Source organism: Chamaea fasciata, unplaced genomic scaffold, assembly GCF_029207755.1.
Source record: "Chamaea fasciata isolate MVZ Bird 193981 ecotype frontalis unplaced genomic scaffold, bChaFas1.0.hap1 SCAF_14, whole genome shotgun sequence".
In the NCBI taxonomy this organism is placed as follows: Eukaryota; Metazoa; Chordata; class Aves; order Passeriformes; family Sylviidae; genus Chamaea; species Chamaea fasciata.
In genome coordinates this window covers 8,262,285-8,274,607 of record NW_027094099.1, presented here as the reverse complement: position 1 = coordinate 8,274,607, position 12,323 = coordinate 8,262,285, and the positions used below count along the sequence as shown (strand labels likewise).

At 43.6% G+C, this 12,323-nt stretch overlaps 1 protein-coding gene across 1 annotated transcript in view; it reads right to left on the bottom strand.

Annotated features, from left to right (window-relative positions):
• ATOSA (atos homolog A) overlaps positions 1-11,958 on the bottom strand; it is a 47,862-nt gene extending 35,904 nt beyond the window's left edge. Inside the window, exon 1 of the mRNA XM_066196044.1 lies at positions 11,547-11,958. Within this exon, the coding sequence (XP_066052141.1) occupies positions 11,547-11,562 (16 nt within the window). The 5' untranslated portion in view covers positions 11,563-11,958. The remainder of the gene's footprint in view (positions 1-11,546) is intronic.
• Positions 11,959-12,323: the final 365 nt, after the last annotated feature.

Sequence of the window (12,323 nt, the reverse complement as noted above, 5' to 3'; positions counted from 1 at the left end):
CACGCTGGCACCGCGCTCCGCGCACCGGCCAAAGGCTCCGAGTCAGAGCAGCTGCCGCGTATCTGTGCGCTGGCACCGCACATGGAATGTTCCCGCGCAGCACCGCTCTCAAGAGTCGGCCCGAGCTACAAGTCTATGAGGTGATGAATATTTACATCTGGAGTGGAAAAAGCCGCCAGCCCGTCCTCCTGCCAGCCAGCACCAGCTAACTTCCCACTGCTCTTTTTCCACTGCTCAGCCCGCTCGGGAGTGGCTGGGCTGCCTCATTCCTCTGACCCTCCCGGAGCACACGGCGGGGAGGAGCATCCCGCACCAGCTCTCCCTGCACTTCTGAAATTCTTCCTTCAGTATCTGTAACGGGCACTTCTGAGGACTAATTTATGAGGTTGCTTCGAGAGAGCAGTCTGAAAACAGCATGTACTATTCTACATGTAGCCTAAACAACGTACTGGCTACGTTAAACAATTTCATCCAGTTCTGACGTATTTGCAAGTATTAAAGTCAGATGACAGTCACCATATTAACATAATCAGTGCAAAAAACCTATCTCACTCTCAGCCTAACCACATCACAAAGCAAGACTAAAACCCTTGCTCTGTAATTAGATACCATGAAACTATGAAAAGCCTGGATCAAACTAGACTACAGAACCACATTTTAAATCTAGTACACTCACTAACCCGTTCAAGAGCATGGAAAACATGCCACTTCACAAAATGAGTTTTCCCCACTCACCTTTTATATACCAGTATGATTTCGCTGTGGTTGCAAGAAAACACAGTCTATACAAGATTTTTAGGTAGACATTTTATCCAAGGAAGGCCAGATACCTTTTAGTAGTTGGCCCATTTAAAGATCCCACATACAGATAGTGCCTTACAGAGAGTTAGATGCAAAACATACCATTTCATTAGTCACTGACATTCAAGCTTCCTGTACATTTCACCTGTTTGCTTTCCAAGTATTTTTCCTTCATGGAACATTTACTTCTACAAAAACACAGTCACTTACACAGTTGTCTGAAAAAGCAATTTCAGGTCTTCTCAATCAAACAACTACCTAGCGTTTGAGAAAAGTACTTAGACGATTTTTAATGAAACAGTTATTCAGTATCTTCAGGAGGAATGGGAGGGGTAAGAGGAATATTTATCACATTAGTAAACATGGTATGTTTAGAAGTTGTGCTAACAAGAAGCAGGAGCAGCAACACCCAAGTCAATTCCCACCGCGGCCAGCAGAGATAGCATTCAGGAGCCACCAGCTGTTTTCATAGGCCAGCTAGCAATGTTTCAGTGATGAGCAGCTGTCTCTAGATGACGGGCATTCCTACCCACCACAATGCCCCTGAACACTCTCCTCACACTTGAGCTACTGCAGTGCAACTGCAAAGATCCTTTTCACACGAGATATTCTTCAAATACAGTAAAAGTAGGACAGCTTGTTAACACTCCAGCTTTTAAGCTTTCAGTCCTAAACCAGCTGTAGGTACACAGAGCTGAGCTCTGTGCCTGTTTGTGGACAAACACCCCAGAAGTGAATGCATCCAGCCTAATAACATGCTAAATTTATAATCTGCAATATTAGAAATTCTAGCAAAACAAAACCTTCCTTGAAGCACATTACTCATTTATTTGATCTCTTACGCTCCCACAAATTCCAGAGGCACAAGATACTTTACATGAGAACATGGTAGCACACAGAGGTATACACAGGACTTTATCCTAGGCTGCATACTTCATCATCATAAAGTACCTGCACTTCAAATACTATTACCATCCTCACAGTTCTAACACTGTGCAAAACTGCAAGCAACAATCAAGATAACAAGGCTGTATTTTAACACACCTTCTGCCACAAATAGAATAACACTTTTAAAAATAAAAAGGTGAGGTCTTCATAACAATGGATTTTATCCCAACACATTGGGAGTAAGCAGTTCAACACATTCCATAAAGCACAAAATCAGAGCCAAGTATGGTACATCTCAGTATCAAGTGAATTACACATCAATTCAGAGACACTTGCCAACGGACATAATTGGCATCATCCCTACATTATAAAAACCACTCAACTTCAACCTTTGAAGGGGCATGCCAAAGCACAGGATGTCTAGTAATGAGCCAGTTCAGAAAAACACTCTAGTTCAGATTCCAGCCCTGCCTTGTGCAGGAAAAGCAAGGTGTGCATGTGACCCCTAAGGAGCAAAGCCTAAGTGACTCCACAGCACTTTATGTTTACACAGCCTAGTCATGGAGACAAGCTAAAAATAAAAATACACTTCTACTAACACATCCCTTTCTTGAAACAAACATTTTGGATTGAGTTACTAATTTGCAGAACACAAAACCACCAAGTGCTCTCATGTAGACAGCCTTATTCCCCTTCTCCCAGTACAGATGCTCAATTCGTCAGAACAAAGCTGAGGTCAGTTCTTGAAGCTTGCAATGCATGTTAAAGAGATGGTTAGATATAGCACTCACACTCTGTATAGTTTTCCTTTTACTGATGTTCAAACTCAAATTCCTTGAGCGAGAAGGGCTATATACAATCTAGAGTACACCTAAAGAAGTTGAAAGCATCAGATGCTAACTGTCCCACTATGGTTTTTAAATCAAGCAAACAAAAAATAAAACTAAATAAAATAAAAATCAGTGTGTGACATAAAGCTGCTCAAATTTCATCCCAGAAACTTACACAAGAACCAATTTCACCAGCTTACAAAGTGTCCTAAAACATTTATAAAAGGACACTACATCTTCTCAACAGGACGATGGGATGAAAGAACATACAATGCACATCACGCACTGTAACTTTATCTCTAGTGTATCCCAAATATTTTCTTATAGAAAGTTGTTAATTCAGCAAGGCTCTCATAGGAAACATCCAGAGGCAGCACAATAACAGCCAGTCATGACTGGCCTAAGTTTAGTGAACTTAACTGCTTGATGCAAGATGAGCCAGGTGTGCATCCTAGCAGTTTTACATTGAACTTTGCCTTCACACATTTCCAGTATTATCAACTATTGCTCCTGTTTCACCTGCATGAACTAGCTATTTGGTTTTACTCCTCCACTTTTTACCAGCAGACTCCTCAGAGGGGTACTCCACACCTTGCTTGCGTTAGCATGTAGTAGACAGTTACACTGTGAGTACTGCTGCCAGTACAGCTATGGTAGCAACCATCACCCAGACCTATCTCCTCCAATTCTAGCTCTCCAGATACTTTGTTTCTCATGGTTTCCCCACTATAAACAAAATTCCTCTGGCGAGTCAGATTGCATGTGCTTCAAAAGGAAGAATCTGTTTCCCCCTCAAATTATAACAAAGCAAAGTCATACTTTTCACTAAAAGGCAACTGAAGTGGGAAAACCTGCATAGGAAATATACTTGAAGCTCAACTTGAAAGACATTTACAGCAGAGAAAAAAGGGTTTACCTTTGAGCGGCATGAGTGTTGATATCAGTCCCTTTGACCTAACTGCATTCCCAGTCCATGCTAATCTTCAATTTGTCCCTGTCCACTTCCTATTCATAGGAAACTCCTCTTTTATTCCATATCACTGTAATATTTACTGAAGTTCTTCCCTTTTTGATGCAACTATTCGCTTCTCTCCTATCCTCAAATTCACCTACTTCTTTAAAATTTTAAAAATAAAGAACAAGTAAATAGAAATCTTGAAGTTTCAGGAGTTTTAAAAATTCAGATCTAACATGCAAAGGAAATACACCAGCACTTGTGACTTTACAGAAAACCGCAGATTAAAAAAAGCATCAGCCCAACATATCAAAACTTTACTCTCTGTTAACAGAAGTTATGGCAAGTAGCCATCACAGACATTTACTCAGATACTGCTCTTACACACCCTCTCTGGCCCCCTGAGTCTGCAAACAAAGCCTTCCACCAAACTTGCTGACCTGCCTGGAAGTGTGAGTTTGAGCTGTGGTTTGTTTGACTTGTGTTGCTGGGCTGGTGCCCTGGCAGGGAATCAAGGAGAACAATACCTGGCAGGGGAGAAGGGCTTCCCATTGCTCTGGAAAAGAACGCCTGCTGACCACAGCAGCTCTTCCTGCACCTCTCCTTCCCTGTCCCTCAAAAGAAACTAGCTGCCACTCTACCTCCTCCCATTGTGGTGCAGACTGTACTGAGGACATGGGATAATACTTGCCATCTTCAATTCTACTCAAGTTGTCTCTCTGTTTTTGCCCTTCCTGCCCCCATTATAAACAACAAGATGATACTTGCACAGCATCCTGAGAAGGAAGCTTCATTTGTTGCAGCACAGAGAAGTGTGAAGTAATGTCCTAGAAATCCTGAAGGCTCATCAGTGGGCAAAATGAATCCCTGCACACACAGCAAGCACCATTAAGAGGTTAAACTAGCACAAGCAGTCACCTGCTCACAGACTCCCTAAAGTAGTTCACTATCCAAAATGGACTTACTTACCAACCTGGTTCCCAGGGATGTTAATGGAAAAAAGATCACTAACTTGTGTAATGTAAAGCATATGACATTGCTCATGTGCAACCAGAGAGTTCTTATTTCAGATATATTCTCCCTTTTTATGCCTCAGAAGAAGATCCAACTTGTTTTTTTCCTTAGAAAAAGCCAACAGGTTTGGGAAATGCACTGATCATTGCCAAGAGGGAAGCCTAACTGCCCCAGGGTTACTGGGTACTACATACCCAGACAGAGAGAGATTGCATGCCTGCCCATATAACAAAAAGTGGTCAAATCAAAATAAATGTGTATGAGGGGGAAGAGGTCCCCTTGCTGCTCTTGAAGAAACAAAGTTGCTCAGATTTCTCAGTGAACTTATTTTGTTTGCCTTAATTCAGGAAAAGGACTCCTACAATCAGCACAGACATGAAAGTGTCACTAGTATTTCATGTATAGAGTGCTTCCCTCCCCATGTGTTCAGCTGCCTCATGCACAGCTTCCTCTCCAAATTATCCCCAAGAGCATCCTCACGCTACCCTATTACATCTTTGCATTTTGAGTCAATGTATGTTGTAATACCATCCCAGACAGCAACTTGAACCAGCTTTGGCCTCAAAGCTAGCATGAAAAGTCACTAGCCAAAAAACTAGTCAGGCCCATCCAACATAGAAGGAAATTAGTTGGTTTTGACTTGGTCAGATTAACTCTGAATTGTTAAGAAAAGATGGAGAATTTTCATGATTTACAATTCATTTATACTGTTTACAAGTAGCCTTTATATATAAAAAAAATCTCTTCCAATCTCGGTACAGTTCTGATTGCAGAGCAAGAATAACTCACATGGCTTCAGCCATGTGCTTGTAGCTATAGTCATGCCACCCTGCATGAGACCAACAGAAAGAGGAATAGGTGATGAAAGGGACATCTTCCAAAGTCCAGCTACCTACCCAGGTCCAAGAGGCACTCTTCTGTATTTGCATTCATCCTTAATTGCCTACTAATACATGGAGTTTCAGTACTAGGTAGTACAAAGGTAACCATGCAACTCTACATGCACTTCTAAAACAATTTTAACTTAAAAAACTGGCTTCTGTATAAACATTAAATTTAAACGACCTGAAAAGATGAAACAATTTACCACGTCCTCGAAAGACAATGATGTGAGACACTGTCAAAAATCTAAAAAACACAGTTTTTCAAGTATCACATTGGAATGGAGATTATAACTACCACTATACTGACAGTTAAACTGCAAGACCTTATGGACTAAAAGGATCGCTGGACTGTTACCTTAAACTCACTGCTGAGAAGATAAAAGGTTATGGCTGTTTCTCCACCAGTAAATGGCTGCTATTAGTAGAAGTTTGTCAAAATAACAAAAAAACACTCCATTTTATAAACAGTGAAGCAGACACAGCAAGTTCTTTTAACAAATGTCATATAGCTGGTTTGTTCTCGTCAGTTGCTCTGTTTTCACATAAGACTTCTAATTTTAATAAGCAGAATTTCATTTGGCAGCAAACTCTTGTGTCTCATGAGAATCTGTATTTATAAATGTTAGCTTATTTTTAAAAACATTTAGAAGTTGGCAGACCTCAGATCCAATAATAGTGTCAACACTGCCCTTAACAACAAAGTCCAACCTAATATGTTTCACTCCAGGGATCTGATCTGGCATGCCAAAATTTCTCACTTCAGCAAGTAAAGAATATGGTCAGAAGGGTCAGTTTATATATTCCAAGCCTATGGGCTTGGCATATCCACAATCCCCAAAATATTCACCTAAATGCCACTCCAGCAGCATCTGTTTTAGCAACAGCTAAAGGCAGCTAGTTTGGACAACACCAAGCAAAATCCAAAAAAATGGCAAAGTTGTTACCGGGGTGGTTCTCCCTTAGAAACAGGTACACCATGAAGAATTCCAACTGCTGAACAATTACAAAATACCCTTCCAACCCAAGAAAGAGTTTTACAAGAGGAAGACTTGCTTTGCTGTCAATAGCTACATACAAATTGCAGAACAGGTAAGAAAACTGTAATATAGGCTGGCATTTCAAATTAAAACCTGAGATTTTTCCATTCTATAAATTAATATACTTTAATTTTTTTGATGCCTAACATTTTTTAAAAGTTGAGCACCTCAAAGCTAAGAATTATTCAAAGTTAAATGTTTGAGGTAGAAATTTAATAAGAGAGTTTATATTGTCATTTTTCAGGAGCAAGGACAGAGCTGTATTGAAAGCATCTTGACTCCACCTTCAATTAAAAAGAAAAGGCTTCTGTTCCTGTTCACTCATATCCTGCATCTATTTATTATCTGTTATCAGGACAAATCTGCTCTCTCCAAAGATCAGAGCTCAATGGCTTCATGCTTCATAAACAGAATCTGAGTGCAGCACCTGTCAGTTTGGTTGGGCTGGTGGAGTTTTTTACCCTGAACAGTTTTAGGTTTTCTCTCTGTTTGAGCAAAGAAAGCAAGCATGGTTTGGCTTTACTGGAAAGCAGTCCAGGCAGGAGGAGCAGGCTCCCCGGGCACACGCAGCTCTCCGCACGTGCCCGGCAGAGCCTGTTCACCTGCGGGGCTTCCTGGGCAGGCACAGTCACCCCCAGCTCACTGCCACCCAACCTGCACTTACCTGTGGCAACCCAGCCCCAAGCATTGCCCAAACACCTTTGGAGTGACAACTCCACTGAGCAGGAAGCAGCTCATTTCCAGTTTATTACTTTGTTGACTGGCTACCTCACTCCACCATGGAAAAGTTTAAGTGGTTTGTGACATTTCACTGAGAAGATACTACAAAATTAGAGTGCCTGTATCACAGTTCAATATAGGACACTGAAACAACACATCCTTTTTCAATATATATTTTCACTTCCTAATCTGCATACTCTGTAGCACATCATCTTTGCTGCATCTTTTCCATAACACCTTCCCCAGTTAATTTAGGACATATCTTATGCTTACAAAAACAAGGGCCTTACCCACATCTCCTAAATTAACAACCAACTCCTCAACTGAACACACTGGTTCAGCTCACTTCCCCCAGTCCCAGGCCTCCTCATCTTTCCTCCTAAGAATCTAAATTTCATCAACTGTTCATTAATCTCTCCTCTAGCTTTCCCCACAGACACATCCCAAAATGCCTCAGCTATGCTTCCCACAGGAGGCAGTAAACAGACTTTTGCTGAACTAAGAGTTACCTCTTTCCATGCCAACCCACCAAGTAGTGTGGCAGAAGTCCCTTAACCCAGTTACTACAAACAGACCCAGAGGCACATATCCGAGTCTGACTTGCAAAGGAGAAGACAAAAAGCAATCTTCAGAATGCTTATTCCTCTCTTGTAGACAGAAAGTCATTTCTGTAAATTAGGGTAATCTCAAGAAGGGAATTAATGCTTCAGGAAGTAAGAGAGGACTGCTTTCTTGTTTAATCTGTAAGTGAAAACAAAATAGTCTCTACACAGCAAACACACATAGAGGAATAAACAAAGCAAGGCAATAAAAAGTAAGAAAAGACTAGAATAAGGTGATAAAAACCAGCCAGCGTGCATTTAGAGACAAACAAGCCTGTCCTCCTTTAACTGATCGTTCATGCAATGAGGGGGAGGGAGGAGGAAGGAGCAATAACTCCTAGCTATTTAGACTATAGTAAAACTTTTGATGTCTTGTAACATTTCCACATTAAAATATGACGGTACTGTAGATTCATCTAAACCACAAGATTTTTTCCAGTTGTGTACCAAGTGTACTCTAAGAGTACATAACAAGCCGCCTGAGTTTGGCAGCAAGCTATCATGCTGACATTATGCAATGTTTTCATTAATGCTGATGGTGAAACAGAGTGTTTATACAGTTTATGAACAAAGCTGAGCTGGAAAACTTTGCAAGCACTCTGCTACAAAGCCTTATTCTGTCTTCCAAACTCAATAAACTGCCGAAGCGACCAGAAGTCATTAGAACGAAGTTCAATAGAAGCAAGAGCAAAGCTCTGTACTTGAGAAAGGAAACAGCAGTCCAAACATGCAGCACGAAGCAGCTGACTAGGCAGCTGTACTGCAGAAACCAAATCATGATGATATCATGGATCAAAGCCAGGTAACCTGATATGTTATTACTGCAGAAAGAAAAGAAAAAAAAAATTTAAAAAAACCCAACCAAAACTAACCCCAAACTCATACATTACTCCAAAAACACTGGAGGTAAGAAAGGGAGATAGATAACTCTTCTCCCTGGCACCAGTGAAGCATCAGCTGAAGAAATATGACCGCTGTATTTTAAGATACTTCAACACTTCACTTTAAGAACAGCAGAACAGGGAAGGTAAAGCTGAGCAGCAGGCATCAGTATTTGAGTTACTGCGTCCCCTAGATCCAGTACTGACAGTTCTGGGAATGTGCTCAGAGCAACCAGTCCTTCCACACTCAAACCCCACCTGATGGCTACGTCCTGAGTGATGCTCATGAGATACATCCTAGGAATGCCCTGTGCCTTTGCACAGCAAAGGAATAAGTCCACATTTTTACCTGCACTTTCAAAGCTCTCCCTCACCCACAAAACTGCTCTGCAGAGCTCCATATTCCATCCTCTCCATACTGCTCTCACATATTACATTATCTATATCTGAAATTTTCCAGCTTTCCCTCCTATAGAGGGAGGTAAGTACCTTAGGGCCAAATTCCCGTATTTTCTTAATTTCTGTCCATACCTCTCACCTCCTTAAATTCAAACATTCTCTAACACTTCCCACTGATAAAAACAGTTGCACAATTAGATCTCCTCTTTCTTCTCCTGTATAATCCATCTTTGCTGGGGATAATAAGAACCTTATTGGTAGTTCAGCCAAGGCTAAACCATACCTCTCCCAATGTGTCTGGGCACTACAACCTTCAGTGCAGTGCTGAGTTAAATTCTAACAAGAACTGTATCCCTCCACACCAAATTGATTCTGATATAATTATTTGTAAGAACAACAACAACAACAACAAAAAAAGGCCAACACATTGTAAGCCTGTTTGAAGTCTGCTTCTTTATGCTTTATTTGGGGTGTGAACTTACAGTCTCCTCAGGATTTCAAGGCTCTGTAGAGAAGTGAAGCCTGTGGCAAGCTGAGTGGTCTGCTTGTCCTCTGCCCTTAGCTATTAATTGGAATAGCTGGATTGGAAGCAGGTGACTGCACACTTGACTGCTTGTGTCCTGCGGTACAGCTGCTATGCAGAAAGCAGCACATGTAAACATTTGCATGATTCGTGCCTCCTAAGAGTCTCCGTGGGCCGTGTGTGGCATTTAGGCAGCACTTCACAACCCCCTTTTGTGCATGGCATTGCTCTATTAGATCAGCACACAGTTAAGCAGGAGGGACCCACTAAAATGGCTGGAGATACCCTCCCACGTTTGGCAAGATCCATGATTTATTTCAAGACTCTTGTTAAGTATCTTAGAAGAATTTCAAGACAACTCCTTAAGGATTTTGCCCAGTTTGTGGTAAACACTTCATAGGGTACAAGAACCTCAATTTATTAGCTCCCAGCTAACGGGGAAAAAAAAGAAAAAAAAACCACAAAAATTATGCCAGCAACCTAATAACTTGCTTTCTGTACAAATTTGGTCCCCTCTACACCATAATGGTCAAAAAAGGCATCTGATAACTTATCATACACCAACTGAAAATGTTTGCAGTGTTCTAACTCCTTCTGCCTAAAAATTAAACAATTGAATACACAAAGGTCATGTAGATGTTGAACTGCTAGATCAGAACATTTTAAAGGTGCAAATACTGACTTGGGTTTTACCTGGTTATTTTGAGATATAATTTCACCCTGACAGTGAACAGTTTTCAAACTTCAGTGTCTGCTATCAAAATCTAAAGATTCTAAAAACAACCAGCCTTGCTGCAGTAGATAGTGTGAAGGTTTAGGCAGTTAAGAAACAAGGAGGAAAGCAATGAGAAAGGCCCATTTCAAAACCATAGTACTTAAACCCCATTAATTCATGATTGCTTCTGTACTATCTGTGCTATCATCACACCATATAATCCTTGCAGCATATACAGACAAGAAATCCACCTAAGAGAGGTCATTTAGGCAGTGTCGCTATTAGCAAACATGTCATTAACAAACCTAATTAAGATGTGTATGTCATGTAAGTGTTAGCATTTAATACACGACCATCTGAGCCATATAAAAGTATTTCTCAAAACACCTAAGTGTTATAATAGAAATAGAACATGTTTATAAACTAAAAGCAACCACATAATCAATAGAACCATCAAAAGTTTAGGAAACATGGATTATTGTTTTTAATTAACATTCGGAATACTGCGACGAGCAGTAATAAGATTTTCTTCCAAAAATATCTTGCTTTAACACGAATCAATAATCACTGCTCCTGTGGATCAAAACAGAAGTCATGACATATTTCCAACTCTAGGGGCATCAGCAGCTGTTGCTATACGGCAAAAGAGCTCAAGTGTTATAAACACATACGTAGACCGCCGTCTTGATTTTTCTGTAAAACCAGATGTCAGTAATCCGACAAGATGTAACCAAATAATCGTGAAAATTTTGTATTTCACCGTGCTTGTTATGAAATATCTCCATTATAACTGGGGGGAAGAAGCACTGTCGATTTATAAAACAACACAGATGTAAGTTGTGGTTATTTTCAGGGTGGTTTTCAGCTATATTTGGACATTTCTGCACATCTGCTGGCTTTGTCTGCCGATGCCCGATTTGCCTTTGACCGACTCCCGCCTCAGCATTGCAGGACTGTGCTAAGGAGCCGGCTGTGTCTGACACACGAACTGCAGCATTCCCACAGCAAAAGCACTTCGCTACGGCGTTTGTCTCCCTTCCATCCAGCCAAGACAATGGAAAGCCGAAGGGCAGGCAGGACATGGGGCTGTAACCCCCCCTTCGCGGGGCACCCTCCGCACCCCACTCCCACTGGCATTCCTCGAGTCGAGCCCGAGTATCTGGATTCTTTCCCAGCCCCCCAAAATGACAGGGGAGGGCATAAGGAAATAGAGCGATAACACCGAAATCGAACACCGGGCTACTTCTAACCCTGCAGACAAAACAAACAAAAAGAAATATTCCGATAAGCCCTTTACCTCGTTCCGGCTTCATCTTCCCTGCTGCCTCAGCGAGGTCTGACAGGGCCGAGGTGCCGTGCGCTGTCCCCGCGGAGCCGGGCTGTCAGCGGCGCCCCGGGAGCGGGCACAGCGGGCGGGAGGCGGCCCCGGCGCTACGGCAGCTGGGCCCGCGGGCGGGCGGGCTGGCGGCGGCCGGCCGGGGGAGGCTGCGCGCCGGCGGCCTCTGCCCGCGCCCGGCCAGGGTGTCCTTCCGTGACACGGCGCCGCGCGGGGCTATTTATAACCTGCCGGGGAAAAAATCCCACAACAACAGACCTCGGCTCACCCCCGGCCGCGCCGGCTCTGAGTCACCGCGGTCCCGGGCGACGGCAGCCCCTGCCGGAGTCCCCTCCCTCCAGCCCGCCTGCCTGCCCCGAGGAAGGCAGCAAGCGGCCCCCCGCCCGCCCCGTCGGGGCCGCGGCCCCCGCCCCGTCACGGGCCGGCGGCTGACGGCGGGGGGCAGCGCCGCACCTTCATCCCCGGCCCCGCCGCTGCCGCCCGGGCTGCCGGGCCGTGCCCCCGCGATGCGCCCCGGTCACACAGGCCGCCCCGCCCGCCCAGCGCTGCTCTCCATGGCTCTGCCTCCAGCCCTGCCTCCTCCTCCTCGCCGCTGACTAACTCCCCTCCTCTCCGCCGGGCACTCCCCGCCTCCCGCCGAGCGGGGCACACATATCACAGCCCGGCGGCGGGCAGAGCGGGGCAGGGCGAGGCACCGCAGCTCGGCCGGAGGCACCCGCCACGCTCGGCCGCCAACGG